The sequence below is a fragment of the Pipistrellus hanaki genome (genome assembly GCF_964339955.1).
Source record: "Pipistrellus hanaki genome assembly, chromosome: 6".
Classification (NCBI taxonomy): domain Eukaryota; kingdom Metazoa; phylum Chordata; class Mammalia; order Chiroptera; family Vespertilionidae; genus Pipistrellus; species Pipistrellus hanaki.
The window spans coordinates 31,510,180-31,527,045 of record NC_140508.1 but is presented as its reverse complement, the minus strand read 5'-3'; the positions used below and the strand labels follow the sequence as shown (position 1 = coordinate 31,527,045).

The 16,866-nt window shown below is 46.9% G+C and overlaps 1 protein-coding gene across 4 annotated transcripts in view; it reads left to right on the top strand.

Annotated features, from left to right (window-relative positions):
* PTPRA (protein tyrosine phosphatase receptor type A) overlaps positions 1-14,898 on the top strand; it is a 108,929-nt gene extending 94,031 nt beyond the window's left edge. For all 4 annotated transcript variants that reach the window (XM_084886880.1, XM_084886881.1, XM_084886879.1 and 1 more), the window contains 12 exons: positions 3,696-3,793; positions 5,129-5,248; positions 6,144-6,310; positions 6,766-6,901; positions 7,570-7,719; positions 8,558-8,651; positions 8,972-9,048; positions 9,511-9,645; positions 12,996-13,121; positions 13,201-13,352; positions 13,907-14,042; positions 14,603-14,898. In XM_084886880.1, coding sequence (XP_084743006.1) covers positions 3,696-3,793; positions 5,129-5,248; positions 6,144-6,310; positions 6,766-6,901; positions 7,570-7,719; positions 8,558-8,651; positions 8,972-9,048; positions 9,511-9,645; positions 12,996-13,121; positions 13,201-13,352; positions 13,907-14,042; positions 14,603-14,677 — 1,466 coding nt within the window. In that variant the 3' untranslated portion in view covers positions 14,678-14,898. The remainder of the gene's footprint in view (positions 1-3,695; positions 3,794-5,128; positions 5,249-6,143; positions 6,311-6,765; positions 6,902-7,569; positions 7,720-8,557; positions 8,652-8,971; positions 9,049-9,510; positions 9,646-12,995; positions 13,122-13,200; positions 13,353-13,906; positions 14,043-14,602) is intronic.
* Positions 14,899-16,866: the final 1,968 nt, after the last annotated feature.

Sequence of the window (16,866 nt, the reverse complement as noted above, 5' to 3'; positions counted from 1 at the left end):
TTGTAATCAATCTTCAAAAAGGATTGGCCACCTCCCAAGATCCAGGCTGGCTCATTTCCTCCCTGCCACTCATGGGCCTGAGCTCCACTATTATTAATAGACTAGAAGCCCAATACACGAAATTCATGCAAGGGGCTTGGCCCTTGCAGCCAGGGCGGCTGCCTCAGCCCTCACAGCTTTTTAAAAAATATATATTTTATTGATTTTTGTACAGAGAGGAAGAGAGAGGGACAGAGAGTTAGAAACATCGATGAGAGAGAATCATCGATCAGCTGCCTCTTGCACACCCCCTACTGGGGATGTGCCTGCAACCAAGGTACACATGCCCTTGACCGGAATCGAACCCGGGACCCTTGAGTCCGCAATCTGACGCTCTATCCACTGAGCCAAATTGGTTTCGGCAGCCCTCACAGCTTTGTCTGGAAGGTCATCCAGAAGGACATCTGGAAGGTCATTCAGCTCTCTGGTCTAATTATCTTATTGTGCTTTTATTATTATAGATGAGTGGTCTAGGAACCCTAGAGCAGGGACCCAGTACCATGGACCCCTTAGTTAGTGGAGGACGATTTACAGGGAAACAAGCAGAAATTTTCGTAATTGGTTATGCTCTTAATACAGGAGTCAATAGCCACATATGGCCATTTAAAATTAAAAAATTAATTAAAATTAAATTTTTAAATTCAGTTCCTCAATTATAGAAGTCACATTTTTTTTTTAAATATATTTTATTGATTTTTTACAGAGAGGAAGGGAGAGGGATAGAGAGCTAGAAACATCGATCAGCTGCCTCCTGCACACCTCCTACTGGGGATGTGCCCGCAACCAAGGTACATGCCCCTGACCGGAATCGAACCTGGGACCCTTCAGTCTGCAGACCGACGCTCTATCCACTGAGCCAAACCGGTTTCGGCAGAAGTCACATTTTAAAGCTCACTATCTACATATAGTTAGAGGCTTCTATAGCAGTGCAGATATAAAACTTTCACCATTACAGAAAGTTCTGTTAGACATAACATAGAGATTGAGATCAACTAAGTTAGGAAAAGTCTCAGAGCCTCCTTACGCTCGCAGTCTCCCACTGGGGTCAAGCTTTTTCGTAACCAGGCCCACTTTCCTTTCCTCTATAGCCATCTGTCAATTCAGATCTACCTTCTGAGGCCCAACTGTGCTAACACCTACTCAGTGATGATTTTGGCACCAACAACCATGTGCGATATTTTCCTCTCATTATTTGCCATGGGACTTTGTTGACATTAAAATATTTGTTGAATTAAGGTCTCCTGTGACTTACTGGTTGACTTTTTCAAACTCCCGTCCTCTTAAGCCTTTCCACAGTACTTCACACTCCTTGAAACCCCTCCATTATTTCCTGATCTTCACTTACCTTTATTGTTCTCACTTTTCTAAATATTCTTTCCCTGGCTCTTATTCTTCATTCTGCCCCTTAAATGTAGCTTCTTCCCAAATGTGTGGGTGACTCCTTGAGACTCCAGCTCTCTTTCATGGCTCCATTTTCCCTCAGTTCTCTTGCCTCTCCATCTGCTCCTTCTTAGTCTCCTTCCCAGGGTTTTATTCTATCTGAACTGAATATTGCTGAGGGTCCTCAGCATTCTCTGTCTGACCCCTTCTTTTTTGTCTTCTTTTAGAGAGAGCTTATCTAATACTCACCTTTGGCTGCTGCTTCTCTGGACCTCTCCTAAGCCACATTTTCAAACTAGTTTTGTGCCCTTCCATCTGGATGCCCCACACTCTTTTTAAAAAATATATATATTTTATTGATTTTTTTCAGAGAGGAAGAGAGAGGGATAGAGAGTTAGAAACATCGATGAGAGAGAATCATTGATCAGCTGCCTCTTGCACACCCCCTACTGGGGATGTGCCCGCAACCAAGGTACATGCCCTTGACCGGAATCGAACCCGGGATCTTTCAGTCCACAGACCAATGCTCTATCCACTGAGCCAACCCGGTTTTGGCTCCCACATACTCTTTAGATTTAACATCAGAAACTCAAACATGACTCTTCCTTAGACCCCAGACTGCTTTCCTCCTTTATTCTTTGGCCATCACCATGACTGGAATGTAAACTATCCAATTAACCAAGCCAATTTAGGATAATCCAGATCTTCTACCTGTCCCTTAGTCTAAATATGACTAGTCCTCTTATTTCCAGCTCCAAAATATGTCTTCTCTGACACATTGCATTATTCCCATCTTTTCTTCCAGCTCTATTACAGTAGCCTACTGACTGATTCCTCTAATCCTCACCCTTGCTCCTTGCATTCTTTACCAGAGTGTCCTTTCTCAAGGAAAACTTTTGTCAGGATCCTCATGATTTTCCATTGTCTATAGGACAAGCCTTGTACCTTACCTATCTTTCCAGCTCCAGCTCCAGCTCCAGCTCCCACCACTCCATGCACTCCACACAGTTACCTCACTGAATTCCTTACATCCCTGGTATCTCGTGCTCTTTCTTACTCCTAGCCGCCTATTCTCCCTGTTTCCTCTCTGAGCTCCCATCTACCCTAACATATAACTCAGATGTCACCTACTCTAGTAGATTTTTCCTGACCTTTCTCGGCAATGAAACAATTATTCTTCTGTACATCTTTCTAGCATGTGTTCACCTCTATCATTGTTTTTCCTCTGTAATTTTTTTTTTCATTTTTACCAAGGGGAATATAAATGTTAAGGAAGTCAAAGTTATTACAAAGGTTATAAAAATAACTTTTCTCCCTTACTCTTTTAATCTAATGCAACCATTTTTATCTGTTGACTTCTTATGGTAGATGACATATTTTATTTAATTCTCTTACAACCTCACACCCAGTCAGACAGACATGCATATACATGTCTCTTTTCCCCACTCTTTCCTTTTTAATTTAATTCTTTATTTAAAGTATTACATATGTCTCTTTTTCCCCCCATTGTCCACTCTTCCCAATAGAGTTAAATTACAATCTGAAGTTAAGATAACATTGTTGTTTGCATTATTACTATACCAACTTCATTTACAACTGAAGCACACATAATATATGATTTTTTTTTCTTGGTACAGTTTTGGTTTTCTCTTTTCTGAGAGTTAATGATTATCCTTTTTTCTTATTCACTTAGGTTTTTATATAGCTAACATTGATTCTCCCTCAACTCCCCACCCCCACCCCCAAATTCTTCTCTAGGAATATATTCTCAAGAATTCAGATACATGGATGTTGACTCCTTCATTTTTGTTTGGAAATCTTCTAGTGGCTTTCTGGGAAGGACTGTGTGGGAAGTAAATTTTAAATTCCAGTCTGAGCAACTTACCTAACCCCTCTGTGGCTGATGACACCTACCTCAGAACATGGTGGAAAGAAATAAATGAGATATGAAACACTTAGCTCACTATCTGGCCCATAATGTGATATTGAGTGAATAGTCATGCTTTCAAATCCCCACAATAATACCTATGGGAGACACTGTTCATGTTCTCTTTATATTTTGACAGCCTCCCACCCCCACTTCACTTTTTAGTCAAATGCCTGGTGAATACCTGGGGAATGTTCAGTTAGCAGGTGGGTGGATGGATCAGTACATTAGATATTTAGCTGGAGATATGTGAACGCAGGCTTCCAAAGAGAAGAATGAATGTTTCCAGTTTCCCAGCATCTTTCTTTCCCTTGCCATGGGCTCTCATTTTTGCTATTGGCTGCTTTAGGACCAAAAGAAGAAACGGTAAATGATTTTTGGAGGATGATCTGGGAACAAAACACAGCCACCATCGTCATGGTGACCAACCTGAAGGAGAGAAAAGAGGTAAGTGGAAAATTTATTAGGAGGGCCCCTGATACAGGCGTGACCAGCAGAAGGTCTTTGCTGGAGCTGTGTTTGTGTTTGGACTGTCCACCCTTTGTGGCTCCTTGCCAGTCGTTCTTGCAGACAGAGCCCAGGCCAATATGCCTACCAGACTTTCCTGTGTCCAAAGACCTCCGATGAACCCTAGGGGTGCCTAGGGCATGTTCCCTCTGACTGGTAGTCAGACAACTCACCCCGGTTCCAAACGGCCTGGCAGAAAGACTGGCCATTGGCCAAGAAAGCACCACAGAGTGGCTCTTCTTCCCTGGCTTTCTAGCTCCTCCTTTCCTCCTTCCTGTGGTTTCCTGTCCCTCCTCCTGGGCTGGCAGAGGGAGCTATATGAAACTGAGACCCAGCGCCATGTGCAAGGGAAGCTGAGGCCCTGGCCTGATTCTTTTTTTTTTTTTTTTTTTTTTTATATATATATATATATATATTATTGGTTTTTCACAAAGAGGAAGAGAGAGGGATACAGAATTAGAAACATTGATGAGAGAGAGACATTGATCTTCCTCTTGCACACCCCCACTGGAGATGTGCCCGCAACCAAGGTACATGCCCTTGACCGGAATCGAACCTGGGACCTTTCAGTCCGCATGCCGACGCTCTATCCACTGAGCCAAACCGGTTTCGGCCCTGGCCTGATTCTTGAGGCAGCCTTCTGATCGGTCTTTTTATTTTTGACTGCCAAGTACATACCTGCCCAGCTCCATCACTGGGTCACAGCCAACACCAGTCCTGAGTCCTGGACTAATCCCCAGGGAGGAATCCCCATTCATGACAGTTTTCCCCCAGGATGGCCCTTGAGTCCCCTTGATCCCATAGGGTGTTGATGTGCTGATCAGCACCTCCACGGTGCTGGGGAAGGATGTCATTGGTCTGGGCTTTAGGTTTATTTCTTACAACCAGACCTCTGGCTCTTGAAAGCTGTCCAAGGACCAGACACCAGAGAAGACCTTGGGCCTCTTGTGGCAAGTTTACAGTCTGCATCAATCCACAAGCTCACCTCTAGAGTGTGGCAAATTTGCCCTGAACTGACGGAATAATGGGAATGGGAAAGAACAAGAAGTATATGGTGTATGTTAAGAGACTGTGCTAAACAGGATAAAAACTCAGGAACTTGCAAAAAGAGCAGATAAAACAAATAAGTCTGTAGTTTTCTGAGGTGAGAGAACAGACCATAGGGCTTTCCCTGGACTTCATTCTGGGCTATTGTGGTCCTTTTCTTTCCGGCCCTTTCCACGTACCAAGGGCGGGAGGTTTAAGGTCAGGGGATGCATGTCTGTTCCTTTCCAGTGTAAGTGTGCCCAGTACTGGCCAGATCAAGGCTGCTGGACCTACGGGAATATCCGTGTGTCCGTAGAAGATGTGACCGTCCTGGTGGACTACACAGTGCGAAAGTTCTGCATTCAGCAGGTACTGTTTTCTAATTCCTTTTCTCAGCTCTCGCTTTGGCTCTGCTGACCATTAAGAGGGCAATCTCCCCTTTCCCTCAGGGTGGTCAAGAAAGATGATTGTGTGTTGTGTTTGGACTCTGAAACCAGAGTTCTGGGCTCCCAGGGAACTTCTTTTGTGAAAACTGAGGAGGAGTGTTTTTATGACTGGGAGAAACATGAATATTGAGATGGAGTTTTATCATCTTAGTAGGAATCAATTGCATCAAGAGGTGGTATAATCTGGGTACTCGACTCACTTTTTCTTTTTATTCCAAAGGCTCCTAACATCAGGATGTGATAAGCCCTGCTCCTGGCCCTCCAGAGTGGCCCTGGAGGCTTAAGCAGAGGTCGCCATGTGCTGAGGGCAGTGTAGTGCTATGAAAAGGGAGCTTACCAAGAGTCAGGAGACCTGCATTTTAGTACTGACCTTGCCATTTACTGTGTGAGGGGATATCTTTCTAGTTCTTGGGCAGCAATCAAACTCTGATAAAGTTAGAAGGCACCTTTTTATGTTTATTTTGTTTTTATTTATTTATTTATTTTAAACAAGTACTGGCAAAATAGGCTGAGGTGATCGTGTTTCTGTAAACTGTGAAAAGGGTGCTTATGAAAAGGGAGCTTACCAAGAGTCAGGAGACCTTGACCAGGTCATTTTATATTCCATATATGTAGACTGAGAAAAATAGTAATAGTTTACCCAATGGGGTTCCTGGGAAGATTCTCTGTTCATTGTTAAAACTTTCTTGGGTACACCCTCATTTCCCTATTGTCACTAACAGCCACAACTGGCCCTGGCCCCTACGTCCCTCCACTGGGACTGCCCCACCTATCCCAGGGTATCAGGGCCAACACACAGTATTTTTTTTACTTCACAGGTGGGCGACATGACCAACAGAAAGCCACAGCGCCTCATCACTCAATTCCACTTTACCAGCTGGCCAGACTTTGGGGTGCCTTTCACCCCCATCGGTATGCTCAAGTTCCTTAAGAAGGTGAAGGCCTGTAACCCTCAATATGCAGGGGCCATCGTGGTCCATTGCAGGTCAGTGTGGCCTGACCCTTGGCTTCCCACTTATACCACACTGCTCCCAAGGGGAAGCACAGGCCCTGGCTGAGGAGGCATAGCGCAGAGGAGCTGTTGGACTCCTCTCTGGTGCTGGTTGGAGATTACTCGAGGAAAAAGGGAAGGGCAGTCCTCTAAGATTGGGGGCGGGGTGGGGGTTGGACCACTGCTGTGAAGCCAGGAAACCAGGCTGAGTACTGCCTTGTGCACTAGGAGCCTTCAGGCCCCTCTAAGTGTAAAGGTTCTCTAATTCTAGAGGTAAGGAGTTCAAGGTACAGTGGGGTTTGTTGGTACCATGAGAGTCCCAGCTCTGCCTAATTCAGAATTAGAATTTAGAGGCTTGAAGAAAGAGCCCTGGCCTGTGCTGCCCCCTCCTTGCATGCTCCCACAAGGCATGTAGGCCAGCTTGTAACACCCCTACTCTCTGGCTACAGTGCGGGTGTAGGGCGGACAGGTACCTTTGTCGTCATCGATGCCATGTTGGACATGATGCATACAGAGCGGAAGGTGGACGTGTATGGCTTTGTGAGCCGGATCCGGGCACAGCGCTGCCAGATGGTGCAAACAGATGTGAGTGATTTGCGGGTGAAGCAAGGTGGGGGCATTTCAGGACCAAAACATCTGCCACCTCAGCCTCCCAGGTTATTGTGAATGATGATCATACAGTGTGATGAAGGGCCCTGGTAAATTGTGTATTAAGACAGACATGGAGCACAGAGGGCGTTGTACCTAGGGGAATTGGGAAGGCAGGTGTCATTTCACTGGGCTCTAAGGATAAGGAGCAGGCCCTGAGGGAAGCAGGCACACAGCAGCTGAAAGAGTAGTGCCTGCAGAATTGTGACATAGTTCAGCTACATCCAGCCTATCCTTACTGTGAGGTCAACCCTATGGTTAGCCTCAGTGCTGGAGGCAGGCTGGCACAGGTTTTGTGTGTCCCCAGATTTTCATCGTCCCTTCAGGCTATCAAATCTTTGCTCTCAGAATAGGCAGCAGTTGGATTTGTTTTTCTCTCCAGGCTTTCACTCCAGAAGGATGTCAGAGTAGGACCCTCCCTCCCAGGCTCAGCACCCCAGAGTGACTCATGAATTTCAAGTCCTGTGTCACTGAATTGGGACAATTAGAGTGTCCCAATCAGAGGAGAAGTGGACTGGAGGGAAATGGGGGTCGGAGGGGGTAGGTCTGCCACCATAAGGACAGTGATGTGTGTAACTTAGAACTCGGGCACCATCCGATTTCAGATGCAGTACGTCTTCATATACCAAGCCCTTCTGGAGCATTATCTCTACGGAGATACGGAACTGGAAGTGACCTCTCTAGATACACATCTGCAGAAAATTTACAACAAAATCCCAGGGACCAGCAACAATGGATTAGAGGAGGAGTTTAAGGTGAGTTGGACCTGAACCACCTTTTCAGATTGAAGGAATCATGTGATTTGGGAAATGTGGGCTGCTGAACTCCTTGAAGATTTACCAACAAATGGTGAAAACACTTACAGGGTATGTGAGTGGTTAAGGAGGTGGATCTCTGGCCCTTTACTCAAAGCCTGGTCATTCTCAACCCACCCTGCACATTAGAATCACTTGGTTTGTTTTGGGGAGGAACAGGCAATGGTAACTTTTTTTATCCTCACCAAAGATATGATTATTGATTTTAAAGAAAGGAAGGGGGGGAGAGAGAGGGAAAAAACATCGATGCGAGAGAAACATCGATCGGTTGCCTCCTGTACACACCCCGACGGGATCAAACCCGCAACTTTCAGTGCAAGGCACGCCGCTCCAACCAGCTGAGCCACATGGCTGAAGCAGCAATGGTATTTTTTGTTGTTGTTATTGTTAGTCCTCACCCGAGTCAGAAAGTGGTATACATTTGGTAAGGTTTTCCTAAGAGTCAGAGACAGCCTCTGGGCTGGAACAGCGGGAGCGGGAAGGTGGACCTCCTGTCAGGCTCCAGGATCATTACATTCCAGCCCAGGGGAATCCAGAGGGTCCACAGGAGCTGGAAGGAAGGCAGTTTCCCAAACACTCTTTTCACTTGTTGACCAAGCTTAAAGATAAAAGAAAGTGTCCCAACAAAGACATATGGAAATGAAGATCATGGTTACAGTGAGGAGCTGTATACACCCAGAATGGCTTGGAGACACAGATTCAGTGACAGGAATACTAGTAATCTTGTCAATTTTAGTTACTGGGATCAGTAATGTTTTCCCTCCCTTTCCCAATTCAGAAATTAACATCAATCAAAATCCAGAATGACAAGATGCGGACTGGAAACCTTCCAGCCAACATGAAGAAGAACCGGGTTTTACAGATCATTCCATGTAAGAGCCCTCTCCCCACACCCAAAGCCTTCACCTCCAACCCTTCCCCTACACCTTTCCACTTCTCAGGTTCTAGTTAATGATCAGCTTGGAGACAAGAATTACGGCATTGCCTCTCGTTGCCCCTGTTCTTGAATGGCTTCTGAAAATAAAAGAGCATGAAGGCCAAAGGGATTCTCCCTCCTGGTCAGAGAACAGACATGTTATTGCCCAGCTAGGATTCTATCTGCCCAGAGCCTGGGGAGGAGAGGAAAGATAGAAGGAGAGGGAAGAGAGGACAAGTGATATTAAGGAACCACAATCTGCTCTCCTTCTTACAGATGAGTTCAACAGAGTGATCATTCCAGTTAAGAGGGGTGAGGAGAACACAGACTACGTGAACGCATCCTTCATCGATGTAAGTGCCATCTGTGTCTCCAGAGCTCCATGGAGAGGCATCTGGGCCTGGCATTCCCCTCCTCCCCCAGGTGCTGGGAAAGTTATCTTTGAGTCAATCATCAGTTTAGAACTGATCCCTACCCTAGATCTGTCAGGTCCCAGAGAGCAGAAGGTGGTGGGAAACGGGCTATACCAGGGAAAAGTTCACAACACAAACCACAGCCAAAGGCTGAAAACCTCTGATCTTTCCCATTCACCGGCAAAAGGACTACATCACCAACCGGGCCCACTTTTCTCTCTTTCCCTCACCCTCAGAGAAAAAGACCAGCTTATCAGACAGAGTTTGGTCCTTGATCAAAAGGGATCTCTGCCTAAAATGGATTTGCCTCCAAGCAGCCCCATCCCTTCCTAGTAGCCTCTTCTCCACTAGCCCTTCCCTGATTAAACCACCTCACTGTTACCATTGGCATGGCCTGTACAGGGCTACCGGCAGAAGGACTCCTACATCGCCAGCCAGGGCCCTCTTCTCCACACGATCGAGGACTTCTGGCGAATGATCTGGGAGTGGAAATCCTGCTCTATCGTGATGCTGACCGAACTGGAGGAGAGAGGCCAGGTGAGCACAGAAAGGTCCTGGGCTGCAGGAGACAGGGGCCACATGAAAGCTGGGGAGGTATGCTTGGACCTTTTCTTTAACTTGAACTGCCCAAAGAGCCAGCTCCTGGCAGTACTGCCCAGCCAGTTGGTATCTGAGCCATCAGTAGCTTCTCTCAGGACTGAAAGAGCAGTGTGGTCTGAGCTTGCATTCAGTTTCCAGACAGCTCACACCCTCTCTTCTCCTGAATACAGTTTGTCCTCCCTACCCACCGCCTAGCTTTGTGCTCTCCTCCCCCCTCCCCAGGCAGGGCAGGACTCCATCCTCAACGGGATCCCAAGGCATTGTTAGCCTGGGCTACAGTGGGTATAGCCGCTGCTAGCCCCTGGTCCAGATTCCTCAGGCCCACGTTCTACCTCCTGAGGAAGGCAGGCAGTCCCTGCCCTTTTGCCTAGGGGAGAGTCATGATTTCTACACTGAAGTTGCTCTCTTAAAATATTCCAAAGCCTGTACCTTCTCCCCCAAAACCTTGCCTTCCAGCAGCTCAACTCAGCCTTGGAACTAGTGCTGCCTCAGTAACAGCTCCCTGCCATCTCCCACCTCACAGCTACAGGAGGCACCCTTGAGTTCCATGTATTTCCGTTCTTTTTCTCTCAAGTAGCTGGCTTTAAGCCTACCTGCTTCCTTGTTTGTGTTGTTCTGTCCACATGGAGGGCTCGATTAAATAAATCCAGTAGCCTTCATCTGGCTGAGTAGGATAAGTTCCTGCCATCAGTTCTAATAATTCAAAAGCCCCAATCTTCAGTCCTAACTGTGTAAAAGGCATGTTGGGAGGGAACTGTGGTAGAAAAATTAATTCTAGCTCTGGCCAGTGTGGCTCAGTTGGCTGGCCATTGTCCTGTGCATCAAAAGATTGCCAGTTGGATTCCTGGTCAGGGCACATGCCCAGGTTGCAGGGTTTTTCCCCAATAAAGGATGTGCAGAAAGTAGCCAATTGATGTTTCTCTCCTTTTTCCTTCCCCTTTCTCTAAAAATCAATTAAAAAGTAAAATTCAATTTAAAAAAGAGACCGAGTTGGGGGGGCGGGGGGAGGAGAGAAAAAAATAACATAACATAACATAACATAACATAACATAACATAACATAACATAATAAATATAATATAATAAAAACTTATTCTACCTGCCAGTGCCCTAAAAACCAGGATAATCTATGTTAAGGTGATCCTTATTTAGAATTAAATGAAGAGAGGGCCCGAAACCGGTTTGGTTCAGTGGATAGAGCGTCGGTCTGCGGACTGAAAGGTCCTGGGGTCGATTCCGGTCAAGGGCATGTACCTTGGTTGGAGGCACATCCCCAGTAGGTAGTGTGCCGGAGGCAGCTGATCGATGTCTCTCTCTCATCGATGTTTCTAACTATCTCTCTCCCTCTCTGTAAAAAATCAATAAAATATATTTTTTTAAAAAATGAAAAGAGGAACTCACCCCAAGGCAACCCCTGGCTCCTAGTGGGCCCACGTATAAAAGCACTGGTCTGTGGCATTTATTTGATCCACCACTAATCCTTATCCAAGGATACATTTTTTATTTTTTATTGCTTTTTAGGGAGAGAAACATCAATGTGAGAGAGAAAAACATCGATTGGTTGCCTCCCATAGGCACCCGGACTGGAAATCAAATTGCAACCTTTTGGTGAACAGGACAACGATCGAGCCAAATGATCCCCTTAGCCAGGGCCAATAACCCTGTGTTTTAAAATAAGCTCATTATTATGTATAAGGGCATAGTGAGTGATCACAACTATATTAAAAGCAAGAAAGTTTACTGAAATTGACTTTTTTTCTTTTAGAGTCAGAAAGCTTTAATGGTTATTCAGTACATTTGTGTTATACTTTGTAACATGCAGTATTTTTTTTAAATGGACTCTTAGTAGTGATTTTATTTAGACTGAGAAACTATCAGTGGTATTTACTTTTATACACAATTTCCCCAAATCTTTTATAATGAAAATAGAGCACATTTATAGTTGAGGATTTTTTTAAATGTGTTTTTATTGATTTTTTTTTAAATTCTCACCCAAGGATATATTTCCCATTGATTTTTAGAGAGTGGAATGGAGAGGGAGAGACAGAAGCACAATGTGAGGGAGACACATCCAATGGTTGCCTCCCACATGCCTCCAACCAGGGCTGAGAGCTGCAACCAGGGTACATGCCCTTGACCAGAAGCGAACACTTCTGTCCGCAGGCCAACGGTAGAGGTTATTAAGGATTTTTAAATTACCAGTAATTCAATATCTAAGATATTCCCTAAAATGCTCAAAAGAAATGAATAGGATTTTGTTTTATACATATTCCTTGGGTTGTTCTACAGACATTAACAGATTCATTTACCAGATACTTACTGAGACCTAGCATAGGCAGACATTGTGAAAGGTGCTGGGAATACAAAGATGAAGAGAAGCAGCCCACAAAAAGCTGTAGAGGGAACTGAGTTGGGTATTAAAAAAAAAAAAAAAAAAAAAAAGATGATAGTCCTGGCCAGTGTGGCTCAGTTGGTTGGGCATTGTCCTGTGCACTGAAAGGTTTTAAGCTCAATCCCCAGTAGAGGGCATGCAGGAGGCAGCTGATCAGTGTTGCCCTCTCATCTCTCTTCCTTTCCTTTTCTTTTCCCTCTCCTTCTTCCTCCATCCCTCCCTCTTTTTCTCTCTCCTTTCCTCCCTCCCTCCCTCCTTCCTCCCTTACCCTCTCTCTAAAAGTCAATAAAAAATCTTTAAAATAAAAACAAACAGCAAACCATCTTCTCACTAGCAAGGACAGACATGCAAGTGCTAGCAACTTTAATGTACCCTTGCAGATGAAAGAAATAGAGAAAGAAGAATGACGGCAGCTGTGGACTAGGCTGCAGTAAAGCACCATGGCTAGGCAAGGGAGATATAATAGGGCTCAGTTCTGGATTAGCAGTCTGGCATGTAAACAGCTATAAGATGTGGGAACACTCCAAGGAAACAAAAAAAGGGAGGGGAGAAGTTGGAACAAAGATATTCACTTCTCCTCTCCCTCCATCCTGCCACTGAGTGTTGGATGCCCTTATGGGGTGATGGTCGAGTTTTTCAAAGACTGACAGTGTTGCAAAGTAATATCAAATACTTAATTGATTATCTGTGGTAGTGGAAATAAGTTGTTAAATATAGATGTCCTGGAGTAATGTTAAGTAACTTTATGGCCCTCTGAGTTTTCAATACTTTGGGGGTGAAGTGTGTTGGGTAATAGGTAGCTGTGCCGAGAAGAGGGCAAGAAGCTCATGGGGCAGCCCTGCCTCTTCCACACACGATGTCCTGAGCCCCTTACACTCCCTCTTTTGTCCTTCCAGGAGAAGTGTGCCCAGTACTGGCCCTCAGATGGACTGGTGTCCTATGGAGACATCACAGTGGAGCTGAAGAAGGAGGAGGAATGTGAGAGCTACACCGTCAGAGACCTCCTAGTCACCAACACCAGGGTAAGGTGGCTGGTGGATGAGGCTTCTCCCACAGGGAAACCGGGGTGCCCCTATCTCTCTGATGGTCCTTCCTCCAAAGGAGAACAAGAGCCGGCAGATCCGACAGTTCCACTTCCACGGCTGGCCTGAAGTGGGCATCCCCGGCGATGGGAAGGGCATGATCAACATCATCGCAGCCGTGCAGAAGCAGCAGCAGCAGTCAGGGAACCACCCCATCACCGTACACTGCAGGTACCGCCCATCCCAGCCCTCAGAGGGGAGAGAAAGAAAGTGATGAGAAGCCAGGCCCGTGGGAGGCAATCATGAGCATGGATCAGACAGTGAGGATGGGTGGACAAGAACAGGTTGTTGGTGAGCACGTGGCCGTCAAGTTTGATGACCCTAGGACTGGGCCAGATGATAGGAGAGGATCCTGGTGTTTGAACTTCACACATTATGCGCCTGGGAACCTGGCCTCCTTGTGAACACAGGAATGAGAAGGATGAGAACTCTTAACATGAGTGAGCAGCAGGTCAGGGCAGTCCAGGCTTGTTTGTAGGTAGACACCAAAGGATCAGTGCTGTCCCCTGGGCTAGTCCCTCACCAGGCAAAGTAGGCGGTGCAGAGAGGGCAGCAGGGGTGCAGCTGCCTCCCCAGAGCTGAATGAGGAGGGGCTTATGTGGTGAGGAGCAGGCGGGCCTCCTGCTCCACCCCAGCACCAGCTTCAGCCTTTATCTACTCGCTGCCACTTTCAATCACCTTGTCGGCTCAGAGGGTTGGCATGTTGTTTGTCTCCTGTATTGCAGTGCGGGGGCAGGACGGACAGGGACCTTCTGTGCCCTAAGCACAGTCCTGGAACGGGTGAAAGCAGAGGGGATTCTGGATGTCTTCCAAACCGTCAAGAGCCTGCGGCTGCAGAGGCCACACATGGTCCAGACACTGGTATGCTGCCCCGTGTGTCCACACCAACTGTAGCGCTTCTTCGTCAGGGCAGCTCGGGGGAGGCTCTTCCTAGTTGTCAGAGTCTATGTAATTCCCCAGACAGACGAGCCTTGGGAGGCAGTGAAAGCAGGTCACCAGTAACTCTTCCTGGTGCCCCCCTGCCCGGCCTGGGCAGGGCGCCTCATGGGCTTGTCTACACTTCCCATGAGCCCGGGGAAGGGAAGACTCAGGACTGCCTCCTCTCTCTGCTCTGGCTCCCTGTGGAGAGGTCTGGCTCCTGACAGTCTGACCAGTAACCACTGAGTATGGGGAAAGTAAATTTTAAGACATGTGGGAGTTAACGAGGTGGCTGGAACTGACAGTCTTAGTGAGGTGTGGGCCACACAGAGCCATCTCCCCACCGGCGCTGCCAAATCAACACACATTGACCGCTTCTCCGGTCGCCTCCGCCTGTAGGAGATGAGCTGCGCTCCCAGGAGGGGATGCTGTCAGAACTCGGGCAGGAACCGCATGTGTGTTCTCATCAGTAACCCTGCCTCTCCCCTCCTCTCGCTCTCCAGGAACAGTACGAGTTCTGCTACAGGGTGGTGCAGGAATATATCGATGCGTTCTCAGATTATGCCAACTTCAAGTAAGGTGATGAGGCCCGTGGACAGGAGCATTGCCTTTAATATTTTGTAATATTCTGTTTGTTAATATACCCAAAATTGTGTATATATCTTATAACTGTTTTAGAAATTGGTACATAGGCTTCTATTACTTATTAGGTGGAGATTTTATATGTAAATGTGTTAGCACTGATACTCCTTTTTCCAATGTTTTATTGGGGAATTAAATGGTGTGATGTTTGGACTGATATCGTGAAATTCTCTGCCTGGAAGTTGGGCTGAATTGTTCTGTATTTTATACAACTTTTCCTAAAGAGGAAACACAAAACCCTTTCCAGGTAGCTTGGAACCAGCTAAGAGAAAAGCACAAAGCTCTCAGAGCTCTGGAGGAAATTGGTTGTCCCAGGGCCCTGTCAGGCCGCTATTCCCTCCCTGCTCTGTGAGTAACCCTCCCCTCCCCCTCCACGCAGCCTCTTCTCCCGCCACCACACCATCATGGGAGTCAGGGGACCAGAGTGGTCCCTCTGTCACCACCAGGGATTATCAGGAAATAAAAGCTTTGCCTCCCTGAGGAAACGTCTCCCTTTGTCTGGGGTGGGGCAGCCATACCAGAGCCGGGCTCTCCTAGGCCACTCCTGACCTTCCTGGCACTGTTTTGTCTCAACGCCCGGAGAGGCCAGTCCTCCTGACTCCTCCTTTTCAGTAAGTGCAGCCCTTCTAGTGCTTGGCTACATGCCAAGGACCCGCCTTCCCCTCCCAGCCCATCTCTGGTGCAGTGGTCCCAGCCAGCCTGGCACTCTGGGAAGGTGGCCTAGGGCATTGAGGAGAGAAGAGGAGGCTCCTGGCTAAGGCCTCTGACCTCTCTGGTACTTTGTTACAAAACTATCTGGGTTGTGTCACTGCGCCCAGAATAAGTCTTTATTCTCACACTTACTGTGTTAAATAGCTTCAATGTTCTTTCACCTCTGTCCTCATTCCCAGGACTTTTATGTGGAACTGCCTCAGATTCTGGATGGTGGGAGTCTTAGATTCCAACTTTATTTTGATCCTGAATATTAGGCAAAAGTATTTAACTTTTGTGTCTCAAATAAGTTGGATGTTCATTTATTTCTCATGTAATTGCCCAGTCAGAGGCCCAGTATCCCCCCATCTCGTGGTTCTGGGTCCCCTTAGGGTGTTATTCTTTTCTTCACGGTTGGAGCTGGATCAGTGTCTCTTCCCATGGAGAACCCAAAACAGTGTAGAGAGCAAGCGACTTCATTTTTAAGGACATGAAGCAAAATTTGCACTTTTCATTCTCATACATAATCCCATTGGTTAAAACCTAGTCATAAGGCCACACCTAGCTACAGGGAGGCTGGGAAATGTAGTCTTTGGGAGCACAGCTGGGAGAGGGGGCCTGTCCACTGCCTCCTATCCTCACAAGCAGCTCATCATAGAACAAGAGATTAAGCTGGTGGTTGTGGCTGTCAGTGCAGGACTGAGAGAGGCTTGCAGCGTGGCCTGCAGGGCGTCTCTTAAGGAGCAGGGCCAGGCCCTGAGCCTTCTCAAGCTCAGGACTGAGGAGGCCCTAACCTGGTCCAGGAAGGCACCCTTGAGATATCAGTGCTGCTGTGCTTCTTGGAGGAGATGGGACTTGAACTGGACCCAGGGGGTGCTGGATATTTAGATGTGAAAGGAGGAAAGATGATATGAAGCCACATTACAGAGGACCTCGGGAGCCAAGCAAACAAGGACACAGTGGCTCCAAGGCCAGGCTTTGTGCCACATTCAGGATGTCTGCAGGGACACAACAGACCACCTCCGGAAGCTTGTAAGAGGTGAGTATGTGTAGTTTTAAAAGAAGCCTGGATAAATTAAACAGTGATAGAATCTGAAAAATTTATGATGAGAGGAGCCATGTTTGGGAAAAAGACTCTGGCTCCTGGAACAAGCTACTTTTTCGGTGCTTCTGTGTGACCAAGTCCAGGCGGATGGAGGAGGGCAGGCTGTGGGTCAGTAAGTGGGCTGTGCCAGAACAAGCAGAAGAGCCCTCCACAGGCCCTGCTCCCCTCCTCCCAGCAGGCTGCCCAACTGGTACCAAGGCGGGTACTGAGCAGCTGCACACTATTTTGGCCCAATGGTTTTCTGCTGGAGTCCTTGCTGATTTGAGCAGTGGCTGGGCCAATATTTTAAATACCACCTGGTTATCAGATATCTTCAAGCAGGGTTCATGT